This window comes from Lissotriton vulgaris, chromosome 4_1 (assembly GCF_964263255.1).
Source record: "Lissotriton vulgaris chromosome 4_1, aLisVul1.2, whole genome shotgun sequence".
Classification (NCBI taxonomy): Eukaryota; Metazoa; Chordata; class Amphibia; order Caudata; family Salamandridae; genus Lissotriton; species Lissotriton vulgaris.
This window is the reverse complement of record NC_141691.1, coordinates 1,595,920,056-1,595,934,383: the sequence shown is the minus strand read 5'-3', so window position 1 is coordinate 1,595,934,383 and position 14,328 is coordinate 1,595,920,056. Positions and strand designations below refer to the sequence as shown.

The 14,328-nt window shown below is 41.0% G+C and overlaps 1 protein-coding gene across 2 annotated transcripts in view; it reads right to left on the bottom strand.

The window, feature by feature from the left end:
• PREX2 (phosphatidylinositol-3,4,5-trisphosphate dependent Rac exchange factor 2) overlaps positions 1-14,328 on the bottom strand; it is a 1,248,069-nt gene that overhangs the window by 864,755 nt on the left and 368,986 nt on the right. For both annotated transcript variants that reach the window (XM_086965847.1, XM_086965848.1), the window contains exon 11: positions 8,049-8,149. In XM_086965847.1, coding sequence (XP_086821973.1) covers positions 8,049-8,149 — 101 coding nt within the window. The remainder of the gene's footprint in view (positions 1-8,048; positions 8,150-14,328) is intronic.

Genomic DNA, 14,328 nt, shown 5'->3' with positions numbered 1-14,328 from the left:
TTGTTCTTTTGCTCACCATGCCACCCCAGTTTGGACCCACCCATATGCAAATCAGTCTTGACCCTATTCCTCATGGGAGCAGTCTACCCCGAACTGCCAAGCCAGGTTATCCCTGGACCGGAAACAAGCATCCTGGTATTATGTATTATATATACACAAATAATAACCTAAGTACAAAGTATGAGTGTATGAATGAATGAGTATACTTTGAATGACGTACAGCTTCTGTTCTGTGATCAATCTTATATAAAAAATGTCTTTCAACAAAAAAAATATATCGTAATAAGTAATTTTGTATTTTCTCTATCTCTAGGGTCAAACCTTTTATTTATATACATTTGTTTAAATTGTATATGAAGTAGCCTTAGGAATTTCACAGCATGTATATACCTGCCTAGGTGTACTTCTCACTAGTTTCAGGGACCCCCCCCCTTTACAGTTACTGCTTCCACATGCTTCATAATACTCTCACTTTAATAAACGTTCTTCTGTTTGTGCCTCCACAAAGGCAACAAGTAGTGCCAGGTGCCATCTCTTTTACTAAAAGGGTTTTCTTGGTTGTTTACTACCCAGGTTCCAAGCTATTCAAAATGCAACTGCTTGATTACTTCTGAATCTCCCCTCACGCTGTGAGTGCCTTTTCATGAGGCTTCTTTAGCTGCCCATATAGAAGAAACTACTTTTTATTTCTTTGAGCTTGGTTTAAATCGGACCCTTACAATTGTTTTTTCACCCTAATGTGTTTCATGTTCTTTGGGATCACCTGTATATCGTTTGGGCTAAAAGGTCCCAAACTGGAGGTTGGTCTCTTTCAGAACTGTTAGCCACCCATTGGAATGAGCTTCCACTTACCATTTGCACTAGATCTAATCTTGCTGTTTTCAGAAAAACGTAAACCACTCTCATTCTGTATTCACACTTCGCATTGATGCACTTTAATGGTCTCAGCGTTCAGCACCAGGACACTCAATGGGACCAGTGCGTTCAATAAACTTTAAAAATAATAATATAAAATATAAGCAAATGAAGTGCAAAAAAAATAATTTGATAAACAAGCATATTTCCCCTTGAAGCTTGTCATTTTCATGAAAAACTGCATGTTGTCACAAGATATGAGATTTTCATTGTTGGTAAATACATGTTTTCATCCTAAGAATTACATTTGTATCAATCACTCATTTGCATTGCTGTCACGTGTAGATATATTCTTCTTTTCAGGCCCATTTGTTGTCATCTTAAAAAAAACAATGTTGTGGATCAAATTAGAGAAATGTTTACAAATAGTCACATATACTGGAAAATGATGGGCCGTTATCACAACATGGTTAGCCAGTATGTTGTCAAGAATGGGCCCAATATGTTAATGATGAACTACACTCATGCAGAAATATACATAACTAGCAGCCCGCCCCGACGTTGTCCGGGGCAGAAGGGGGCTTGGGGCAGCACCGCTGCAGGAGACGCGCAGCAGAGCGGCCAGCAGCGGGAGCAGCAGAGTGTACTTACCAGCATCACGTGCGCAGGGTATTGTTTCCTTGCCCCCGTTTCCTTGCTCCTGGCTGCTTCTGCCCATGCTCCTGTCCGGACTCCGGAGGCTGTCGGTTTGGCGCTCCTGCCCGCTTCTGCCCACACTCCTGTCCGCTCTTGGCATGTCGGACTCCGGAGTCTGTCGGTTCGGCGCTCCTGTCCTGCCTGCATCTGGCCACGCTTCTGCCCACGCTCCTGTCCGGGCTTCGGAGGCTGTCGGTTTCGGCGCTCCTGCCCGCTTCTGCCCACGCTCCTGTCCGCTCTTGGCATGTCGGACTCCGGAGTCTGTCGGTTCAGCGCTCCTGTCCTGCCCGCTTCTGGCCACGCTCCTTTCCGCTCTCCGAGCACTTTACTACTTTACTAAAATGGCGGACCCGTGATTGTGATGTCAGCACGCATAAAACGCACACGCCCACCTCAGACATCCTGTCCTGCCCGCTTCTGGCCATGCTCCTGTCCGCTCTCCGAGCACTTTTCTACTTTACTAAAATGGCGGACCCGTGATTGTGATGTCAGCACGCATAAAACGCACACGCCCACCTCAGACATGGTGCTACTTCCAAGGAACTACTTTCTGAAAGAACGTACTTTGCCCTTCTAAGGTATATTTTTTTATGGTATATAGCCTATGTCCATCTGCTTACCCTGACATTTCCTATGATGTATTGGGTGTTTTGGATGGCACTGTGGTTCCAGAGTTTACCTGGCTCAAAGGATTGTGTTCTCTCTTTATAATAGTAGTATAGATATCAGCAAAAATGCCCACTGAATGTCAAGGGTGAGCCACTATTATGCCAGGCATTGCCAGAATGTCAACAAAAATGTTCACTAACTATAAATGTTGTCCTTTTATTATGCCACTATCATACCAAGATAGCTAGACTGTTGTTGTTATACATGGTGTTTAATACTGTTTATGAGAGCTCAACTTCCAATAAATAAATAAATGAAGCCAGGATACAATGTGCCACAATTACGTTTGGTCCAAGTAGGAAGGTTGTGATAAGAGCAATGGGCTAATGCTTCCACAAACAATACTTCAGACACTAAACATCTCTCCTCATACAAGGAGACACAAATAGGTCACAAAGGCCACACCCTAATAACTCAGGGCTCATCTAAAGAGGGGAGGTAAAATTGATAGATGACCCATCTGCCCATCTTTCAGTTCCTCACTTCATTTCCATTGGAGGAGTCCATGCTAGCTCTGTCGCCAACAAAACCATGACAGTAGGGTAGTACCACTATTTCCATGTTTCCAGGCAGGGTTTCCTATTCTTTGTATATGCCCAGGGCCACCATGAAGAGCATAGCAGTACTTAGCAGGTAAATCAAGATCAATGTCCCCCATTTGCTGAGAGAAAATGGGAGCAATAGCCAATGCACATGCACAACGTGGGGGAACAAATTGGTTTAGTTATAATCTGGGTGCAAATTAGTTTGTGTCAGGCACAGTCTATGGGCAACACATAGTAGAGATCTGAGGGCACAATCATTGTGACACCAACTCTCCTGAATGACACTGTCGAGACAAAATGATCATGTTGGGAATAGGTGGTGAGAAAATACAAGTGGGTTTGTACAGATAGAAATCTTTGGCACATTATAGGAGCACAACATATCTTAGAGCAAAGCTTGAACAGAGAAAATAGGGGTGTTGCTCGGCGTATATGAAATTATGAGTCTAGTGAAAGACAGGATGGGTAAAAAATGTCTTTAAGAGCTTATTGGGGCTTATTATAAGTCTCTGGTCACATTCTGTTGCGTAATATGGGAAACTGGGTAAAGAAATAGAGACAATATTGATCACAGGGACTTGACTCAAGAAAACAATTCGTTTTTGATCACAATCTGCAACATTAATGTGCCTGATGCCACCTTCTGGGGATCTTGAAATCTTGAGTTTATGAACACATTGTTTAGGGAAAAACGTAGCTGTTGTAGCATCTAAGGAATGTCATGAGCTTTGAAGTAAAATTGGAACAAAAAAGGGGCACAGGAGGCCAAAGAAAGAGTTTGCAAGCACAGTCTAGAGGCATGCAATAATTCATCTTAAAATCCATTGAATGTGCAGCACAAACTGGACACAGGTTGATAGTTGGACTCAATTGGGCATCAACGTCAGCCTTGATTCGCAGTTTAGGAGCAAATATGAAAAGAGAGTCTTCCATAAAATGGATCTTCTAAAGCCACATCTGATGGTATAAATGAAGGTTTTTACGTGTACTGTCAAAGAAACTATACTGTTCTAATGCTGTAGAAAATATAATGTAAACTCAAATTTTGAAAAAGTGTCCCTTTTCGCGGTGCAAGTATTAAGTCCCTACTACTCATTAAAAACTATTAGCAATATTACTAAACTAAGTTCACATGTTCATAGTTTTAAAAGATGTCTGCATTGTGATAACATGTTTTTAAATTAGCCACAACCCACATATTATTGTTTAAGTTAAACGAGTCACTGAAGAGTAGTTACAAATATAAAGGCTTGAACAGGAGAAAGTTCTAACATGCTTTTGAGTCTGGTAGTAACCGGAGGTGCAACTAAGTCAACTGTTTCAGTATTAGCTTTTATGGCAAAACAGTCACTGTTAATTTTTACTAAAATTACAAGTATATTCATAGTTAATTTATAGTAATATTAGCCACATTTACTCATCACTGTATCAATATCAAGATCAATTCTGCCTCGTTGCTTCCCAGAGTTCATTATTGCTAAATAAATAATTGAGTATAATCTTCCTAAAGAACATTTGCATGTCGATCTTAACCTTAAACAAATTAGTCTTGGAGGTGTGCACAAAGATAAGACCCCTGTTGAAGACAGTAATCTCTGACTCTAAGCGGGTATAACTTCAAAGGTTGAATATTGAAGCCATAGTTGTAGAAGGTGTAGTGGGTATCACAGACAGATCTGGCATGTGAAACATATTATTGGAAGCAGCTACCATTAATAGTGGGGAAACAACTTTACAACGAAACTTTTACAACGCACTACCATTACAACACAGTCATTACAGCGCAGCATCCCTTACATCGCAAGCCATTACAACGCAACCATTACAACGCATGACACTACAACACGTACAATTACAATGCATGTCATTACAACGCAGTCATTACAATGCATACCATTACAACGCATACCATTACAACTCATAGTACCTTTACACTATCCAAAACTTACCCTACTTTTGCACCCCCTGAGTTAGAATAGGAATTTCTACCCCTACACTATCCAACACTTACCCTACTGTTTATTTTTTTTCCCACCTATTAACAACAACAAAAGAGTGACTATAGTACAACCAGGGAACACCTGGTTAAACAAAACAGCAAAGGGCAAAAACCAGTGTTTGTAAAAGAACCCTCACTCACCGACCTGGTCGGTGACATGCTTCATCATTTAAAAATGTGCACAATTCTCTAGCTTGATCCCGAATTGAAACAAGGGATTATAGCGTTTTTTAAAGAGCACTTTTACAAATAATTTTGTCGCCTGTTAAAACTTTGAGCTTTGTGAGAACTACTTTTTCATTTTAGATGGTTGCTTTGCTCCATCTTGCTGCACCCATAATTTATGTTGGTAAACAAGCCCAGTCTAGGCTCTAATCTTCCCAAATAGGGCTAGCCGGGCAGAGAGAGACACACGGTTAAAGTTGTTTGTGATGCTCTTCAAGACATCTTAATATATTTGTCTTGCACTTTTACAGCATGGGACAGTAATGCCTTTATTTTATTTGTAACCTGTTTTATGTTTCACAATTGACATATGGTTAAATACATATTTGTCTTTTTGTTGATCCTATATTGCAGGCTCTAATGGTCTACGATTCTATGAGAGACCACACCGGTATAACCGTGAGTTGTACTACACAAATTGTTCCTCCTGTTAGGGTGCGCCTTAGGGAGCGCATACTGCTGTGGAACACACAGTAGGTCCTGAAGAATGCTTAGCTAATAGCATAAAGAAGCAGAAACATGTTGACCAATTTTACACACTAAAATCGGATGTTACTGGCTACACTAATAAGCTAGTCTACATCCGTCTCACTTATTTTAACGGTCATTGGTTAGCCTTTAATAAACTAGTTGATAGGCTAGAACCAGTTACCTTTAAATTTCATGTTTTTTTCACAATCACCCACACAGGCACTTGAACATCCTGCTCCGCTGTAAACCAGGCGTTGAAGCACAACAGGGAGGCATTCGGCCTCTCCGGTGGAACCCTATGATGAAGCATGTCACTGACCAGGTCGGTGAGTGAGGGCTCTTTTACAAACACTGGTTTTTGCCCTTTGCTGTGTTGTTTAACCAGGTGTTCCCTGGTTGTACTATAGTCACTCTTTTGTTGTTGTTTATTGATCTACAGGGGGTCTAAGAGTACCTCTTTCCCTCTCTCTCTTGTTGTTACATTATATATTAGATTTTTCCCCCCTGCCAGGTGTGTGTTGCAGGCCTAGCGCTGCTTATCCCTGATTTCCTCATCGCGCTTTGGCCCATCGCAGGTTTCTTGGTGTTGTGGTGTGTGCTTTTGTCTCTATCGAGGTGGTTGTATATCGCGGACATTGTCCGCGGTTTCGGCAGACTATCGCATGCTACCGCTGCGTTGGGAATTCCACGTTGCCACGGGTAATTTCCCGCGACAGGCTGCGATGTTGAAAGTTGCGTTATGCTACTCTTCCGGTAGTTATCACACGTTCTTGTGAATATACCCCTTAGTGTTGCAAGGCAACAGTTGAGTAACTATGCCCTTTGGTTACTTCGGATGCTGACAGTGGTTGTTTTTCATGTTTTTTTCTCATAAACTGGTTATTTTTCATATGGAATAGCTACTTAAGGACTGATGAGTTCTCTCTTGTCCTTTCAGGCAAGAATACCTTAAGTGCTTTATAAACATTTATTGTTGCACGATAGTAGGAGAGCCATTATGATTGTTTGTTACTTCCTGAAGCAGAAAGTGGATGTTCTTTCATGTTGTGTTACTGGCGTCATTTATTGATATTGCCTGGCCATTTCAGAGCATTGATCCTATGATGGCATTATGCTTTGGCCTTACAATATATTCATTTGAAAGTGAGGTGTGTGAGCTATTTTTCCATGTTTAATAAGTCTCACTTGATGGAAACAAAAAGTTTTATACACAACAACTCAGCAGATATGGGTATTGATGCCTGCTTTTCAGTATCAGTGAAGTGTGGCTCACCGGTTAGAGGAGGCAGACCCGGACGAAGAGGTCAGACCCGGGACCAGGGTTCAATCCCCAACGCGGCAGGGTCTCGAGCTCAAAAATGTCCACGGACTCGATAATTCTCTCCTCGGTGCCTACTTGAATCATGGGTTCACACTCTGCAACTCTGGGCAACAGCTTGCTTAATCTCCACTACAGCCCCACTGTGATGAGATGCCTGGCTTTCACCTTGGGGATGCCCAGTAGGGGTTATCTCGCAGGGAAAAGCCAAGACCGGTTCCCAAAGCAAGCGCCTTGATACCTTACGGTGAAAGGCGCTATATAAGAACGTATGATTTAAAATTTATTATAGATGTAAATATTCTCTTAATTTCAACTGATACTTCGTTATGATCATGTGTTGTAATTAAACTGCATAAGTGTCAGGTACTGTTTAACATGTCAAACAGCCAGGGATTGACCTTTTTCTACAACTGTCATGTCTGGTTTTTAGGCCCAATCATGTACGTTCCTATAGGGTTGTTTTGGTTGAATTAACACCAAAACACACTATGATTATGTAGGAATCTAGATGTATAGACGGGTTGAAAACCTGTAGGATTGTCTTACGTCGGTATGCCAATTTTTTGTACACAGATTCACTTATTAGTTGTACACTTAAGAGGTCCTTTCTTGGAGGGAGGTAAAATCTATGTAAACATGGCCCCCTGCTACACAAAATCATTTTGCTAACAGCTGACGTTGAAAAGGGTTTTCTTGATACTTTCTTTAATAGGTGGCACCTCTTTTGTCCTGAAGAAGTCCCTTTTTGAGTCATTGGAAGGGTCAAAAAGTCGACGATTGTTGTTGTTGACCAGAAATTATTTGCAGTGTCATACGGTGAACATAAAAGTTTAGTGAGTTTTAATGAATGATTACAGTGCTTCGTCAACAACGTCATAGGATTGTTATATGTATTAATGTAACACTAGCGTACATTTGAACTTTTTGTTACTCATCACTTTCACAGCTCCATTTTTGGTGGAGTGAAAGTGATAAGTAACTATTACTTTGTAGATTTTCTGAATTGATATGTTACATAGGTATAGTAATGAATACATCTGTCTAATATTACTATAAATGAACAGTTAATATAGTTGTGATTTCAGTACAAATTAACAGTGGTTGTTTTGCCATAGAATCTTAGGCTGAGAAACGCTTCTCCCAATGGAGCCACTGTCTTAGTGACTGTATGCATACCCAGGTTCTAAGGGTTATTGGGTTTAGCCCATGCTCATATTTATTGGTTACATATTAGGCACAAGAAACACTTGGAAGGTAAGATAGTTACCATGATGTATGATGCCATTCTCCAACAATGCTTGTCCAAGATGAACTCCCTCTTCTGGCTTTGATATCTCTTCAATTTCCATTAACCATTCGACAAACTCACTGGGTGGGTGAAGCAGAAAAAGTGACACATTAAATCAGTTTAATGCAAATTTGTGGAAACATAACAGTTTACGATAATACAGGATTATGTAAGAAATGGCAGAACCAACCATCCTATGTTTGTCTATGACTACTATTAACACCAACATTTCTGTTGACATGGTGGATAACCCCATCAGCTTGTTCTATAAATAGTAAATGATATTCAATTACATGATTGTGTGGAGCCTGGAATGTACATTGTGTTATTATAGATATTCATGTGTTTAAGAAGCAGTCTCAAGAAAACGCCTGTATCTAAACAAGCACAATAAATTATCTGGCATAAGCATCAATAAATTATCTGGCATAAGCATCAATAAATTATCTGGCATAAGCATCATTGTGGACCAACATATCTGAACTCCGAGAAGATGCTTTGGCTTAGACTTGTGAAGAGTAGGTTGTGGGAAAAGAAAGGAGCATGCAACTCCCACACAACGTCCCTTCAGGATAGGAGAAAAATATAGACTACCTCCTTTATTTGTTGTTCTTTCCTATGGCCACAGGTAAAATGGGCGTACGTTTCCAAATGAAAAGATGCACAGAACAAACAGGCATTCCCTCATATTTGTGTGTCATACAGTTCGGTTACACCCCCATTTGAATGTGTATGTAGTAAAGCAGTCCCTGCATGTACATTATTACAAATGTGATTCATCCACAGGCACTTGCAACCTCAGCTTACACTGTACAGCCTTCTGTGTCAAGGGGTGAATGAATATATGAAAAATAAGGATGCCTGGCAGTATCCCTGGGATAACTTGGGGTAATATATTTTCTTGAATGAACTGGGACTACCAACTCAGACTACTCAGAACTGACAGGATCCCATTAAGGATAACCACTGAGACTCCTGTCCACTCTTGCAAGATATAAGTATGCATAATATGTGAGACAACATTGCTAAATACCATTGGACATGTCAAAGTCTAATTCCTTAAGTTCTAAATTGATACTGCAAAGAGCCAGTTTAAGAATCAATTTGGAATTTTGAGATGTATTTTAGAACCTGGCCTACGTCACACCATCCAACCAGTGCTTGGACCACTCATCATCATCCCACCAACCACATCCTACTTGCGAAGACATTTTCAGATGGTAGAATGCCTGTCTGAGGCTGTTGTCTACTTTCTGACATTTTCATGAGGCTAATATGTTTCCTCTAAATATAGACCCATTTGAAGCTCTCTAAACACAGGGTGCACTATGCACCAAATTGAATACGTCATCTCCACTCTTTTAAACTCACAATGTGTAAGGTGCAGATGTTTGTATGTCATTGCTCTAATTTTCAGGTTACAGTCATATGTCTGGCTTGTTTCAAAGGCCCTACTTTCAATCATGACTAGACACCACTCTATCAAAATTCCATGAAAGAATGGTACGTAACCTTTCCCAATGCTGAGCTTTTCTACTTTCCTTGACCCACTAAGAACACTCATTACTTTCTTCTTTTTAAAAACTTCTAATAATTAAGTGGGCTGCATACCTGCTGCTTTGGTAGAACATATCCCACCTCTGTGTGCAGCAATTTTTACACCATTTGCAGGTTGATCAAAATTACACAAAAAGAAATGAAAGACAAGGTCCTATAGTAGGCTGCATTGAACTCAATGAGTAACGGGCCAAATGTGCGTTTTGTAATGTGCCTTTACTCATTAGAAAAAAATTGCTTTTATTTTTGCAGTTACCCTAAAAAGGTATATCACATGGGGTTCTATCAAAGCATGCACACTGCTAGGAGAAGCATTTAAAAAATGCAGACATATTTGGTGTAGTTAAGTGTACCCTGATAGCGCTAAGTTGTCTTGTAGGTATGTAAGACAAAATTCCAAGTGCAGAGCCCGCTGCCTGAGGAGGCCTGTTTTGATGCTGCCACCTTCTTAAGCCTTCTCATCTCCTTACCCCCGAGGATAACCAGGTAAAGAAGGTCATCACTAAGGCAGCCCAGCCAAATGCCATTTATCAAGGCTTAGACTAATACAAATGGTAACCATTCCCAAACTGACACACTATAAAGAGCTCCTCTGAGCTCCTCAGCAGAAGTCCTTTTTTATGCCACCCAGTGTGAAAAGTTTTCAGTGCTCTGAGAACGTCTCTGACACTAACAATTGTGCTACTGCCAATGTTTGCAGCCCAGTCAGAAGATAAGGGCTTAAAAATGGCCATACCTAAACTGCGGATCAGTGTGGGATGTAGGGTTGTTTCTGCTCTCTGCAGACCTTTATGTCAGTGCTGAACAAATGCCTGCCAGAGACAGATCTTTTTCTGGTGGTTGTCCTGCCTTAGTCTGGGCCAATCCTTGATTCAAGGAACACCTTGCCAGGAAAACCTACACAAATTCCAGCTGACTGATGGATCTGCATGGCAGATGCCACTGAGGACAAAGCAGTGTATCAGCCAGGAGATAGACAGACAACAAATTGCTCCGGCCATGTATCAATAGAGATATCCTCCTGCTTCATCTACAGTGACTCCTGCACCATACTCGAGACACCACTTGTAAACAGAGTGCTAATATTGGCTTTTCCTCACCTCAAACGGACATAGAGCCTGTCAGCTTAGTCATTGAGAGTGATCCAGAACAATCTGAATCATGTTAGTGGTCGTTACAGTTTCAGAGTTATCCCATTTCAAATCCCTAGGTCGACTCTAAGTCTAAAGTCCAGTTCACAGTAGGGACTGGTGAGGGCTTTGGACTCAGGTCCTTGATTGCACACTTTACAGTGGGATCCTAATTGCAGCCAGTCCTCTCAGTGTATGTGCCCTTACATTATGGTGAGCCAGGAAGATTTTGAAGAAAGTGCTGACCCTCTGCAATATCTGCCACCCATTGCCAGATCTAGGAGACCAGTTGTGCCCTTAGCTGGTAACACATGAACTGTGCCCTGACTGGACAACTGGCTATAGGGTAGGCACATGGAACTGAGCATCAAGGTTCCTGGCACTCTTAAAAACACCATTTTGTTTATTCTGGGAGAAAATTGTTATTGGAGTATTTTCGGTTAAATCCTTTATTGGTCATCAAGACAACAAGAACTAAAGGGAAGCATTAAAAGACCCAACCTGCATCGCTCTCAAATATAATCCAGACACACACAAGATGCAAGGGTTCTGATCAAATCAAGCAACTTCAAGGGGCATAGACATCCTCTGTAATACTCGGAGTAAATAAAAACGGACAGAACCTACAAACATCTCTGATTTAAGGACAGAAAACCCTAATCCACCATGTGGTGACATGCTTCATTATTGGGTTCCTCCTCACACCACTAACAACTAGGTTAGTGGTGCCGGCTACAACCTCACAAAACTGGAGGAGCGCTCTTTGAAAATACCTAAGATGATACTCCTACATGAACTGTGTTCGTGAGGGTGAAGGTGAGCAGAGTGTAGTAGTGAATAGTAAGAAAGGTGATTTAAAAATGCCTCTTGGTGGACAAAATTGTAGCTTTATTGGTTGTCCCTGAGTTGCACACTAACAAGAGAAAGAAATGGTGATACAACTTCACCCTAATAGTGAAAAGGGTTCAACATTTTTCTGCCATTCCTACTGACCCTACTAAGAGTCTTATCACTCTGCAAAAAAAGCTAAACATGGAAATAAAACAACATCTGAAGAACAGCAAAATAAAACCAGAGAAACAGGCAGTGTTTTGGTAACGTAACAAGATATAGGTAAATATGGTGTCATATATCAATAGCATATGAGTGCCACTATAAATCTCAAGTCTGTGAGATTGAAAAACACCCCCCCCCCATCTGTTATATTATAACAAGAAAGGCTCACCCACAATATTAGGGTATATCATTCTCAACTCGCCAACTCTTGGACAGACAGGGGCAGGGGTATAGGTAATACAAATAAAAGTCAGCCAAAAGAAGAAATGTGTGGATACACAACAAACTAGAGTGTATATAAACTAGCATGCAAGTCATAGACCCCTCTAGAACATCTGATGGAAAATAGTAAAAAAAATATATTACAAAAGTGAGGAATTCAATTTCAATATAAATCAATGGTACAACATGTTGAAGGCCTTAAGACGAGCAGAGAGTCAAACCAAGAGAAGAGACAGCCTTGTGCAGCATTGTTTCTATCACAATAGTATGGCCAATACTGGTCTCGGGAACCTATTAGAAAAACACATACATTGCCAAATGTCCCCTGAATGCATTATTGAGCTATTTTATTGGAAATTCAGCAGATGGTGCATCAGCCACTGATGTGTCCAATTTGCACCCAGTGTGAAAGGCCATTGAAAGAGGTCCAGAATATCAGAGCATTCCTGCTACATAGTATTTCTTTGCCTGCCTTTTCTGTCCATTTGAAACTTTGAATATTAACACTAAAGGAAGTCTCAGAGATAGCAGAGAGATCACAAACTTAGCTCTTTAGGCAACATTGTCCATAGGGCTCAATGTTATTCAAAAACCTAGAGCAGGAAAGCTCTAATATATGTGGGATGTACCTCATAACCAGATAGCGCAACCACATTCTGGGTTTCTGTGTGTGCTCCAGGGGAAACATCCTCTACAACGCAACTTTTACAACGCACTACCATTATGACGCAACTTTTACAACGCAAGTCATTACAACGAATTGCGCTGGTGGGCGCTCTAGGATAGGGAATAGTTTAATTACTATCCAACACCTTCCCTACTATCCACGGGGACTGGAGTTGGAATAGTAAATTAAACTATTCACTATCCAGCGCCCCCCAACGCAAGTCGTTGTAACGACTTGCATTGTAAAAGTTGCATCGTAATGGCATGCGTTGTAAAAGCATGCGTTGTAATGACATACATCCGTGCTCCAGTCTTAACCTTTCATTTTACTCACATGTAAATAAGAGTGTGGTATTGTTTAACTATATAGCACTGACTGAACATTAGTTTATTGAGTGTGATGCAGCAGCTGAATTTCTAACACCTACCACTCCTTACAATAAGCCTTGACTGTTTGGCCATCTTATCCCTAGAGCGCCAAATGTCCAAACTTAGCTATTGGAATGCAATAGTATTGATTGGCCACTCTGGGCCACCAGTGATCACCGCCCTTACCCACCACAGGTGTTGCTTTGCATCAGTGACAATCGACTTGAAAACTAAACTAACATTCATTGCTTATTAATACAATACAGGCTTGAGACTTTAAGATCAAGCATGCATCTTCAGCATGCTAGTGAATATAACCAGCCATGCTTTTCACCAAAGCTTTCAGGTGCTTCGGGTATACCTTGTGTAGCAAGGTTACTTCCTGAGACTATGGGTAGGTGTTTAATATTGATCTTCCATTGTGGTAAATTGAGTCCATCTAATCAGAAGAGAGATGAGCCACCACTACCAGCATGGCTGCTAAAGCCCATACGCATAGCAAGAAAGCCCCATAATCCACCATGTCAAAAGAGAGTGACGGTGTATGAAGGAATGAGAAACTGTTATCCCAATTGAGTATTCTAAAGGTTATAGGTAAAGACCTGAGACTTCATCCACCACACCTCACGGCTCCGAACACATACTCTAATAATACCTGCATCTACACTACTACTGACGCTACTTACATGAACAACAGACTCAGGTATGTGACCAAATCCTTGAGATCTGGGTATGATGGTACCCAAACCGCAGAAAGGCCATTCAAATCAATATAACATAACGTAACAAACACAACACAACACAGCTCAACACAACACAACACAAGATAACATAGCATAACATGATTAGGCGGTGGCTTTCTCGTTGCTACCCGAGAGACAGCAATCCTTTTAATATGAATATGATAGTTCTGTGTCCAACCTCTTTGCACAAGTGCATAAACTGGTGTGCACAGAGAATCTCCCCTAGAACTCACGTGAGCAGAACCAGATGTGAATATAATCTACATTGAGAGGTATAGTATACTCATCCAAAATGTGGCTACCTGGGTGGCAAAGATGGCAAATATGTGTTTGATTCTCCATTACATTCAGAGCCTGGTATAAGATTCTCTTCACTTTCAGCGGCTACTACCGACAAATTGGCGCAGTGTGGCAAAATCACTTTAGATGCATTTGATTGTGGGTGTGGTAAAATAGGCCCTGACTGAAAAACATACCTTTTGTTTCAAATATTCTTTTGTCCGACATGACTGCCCA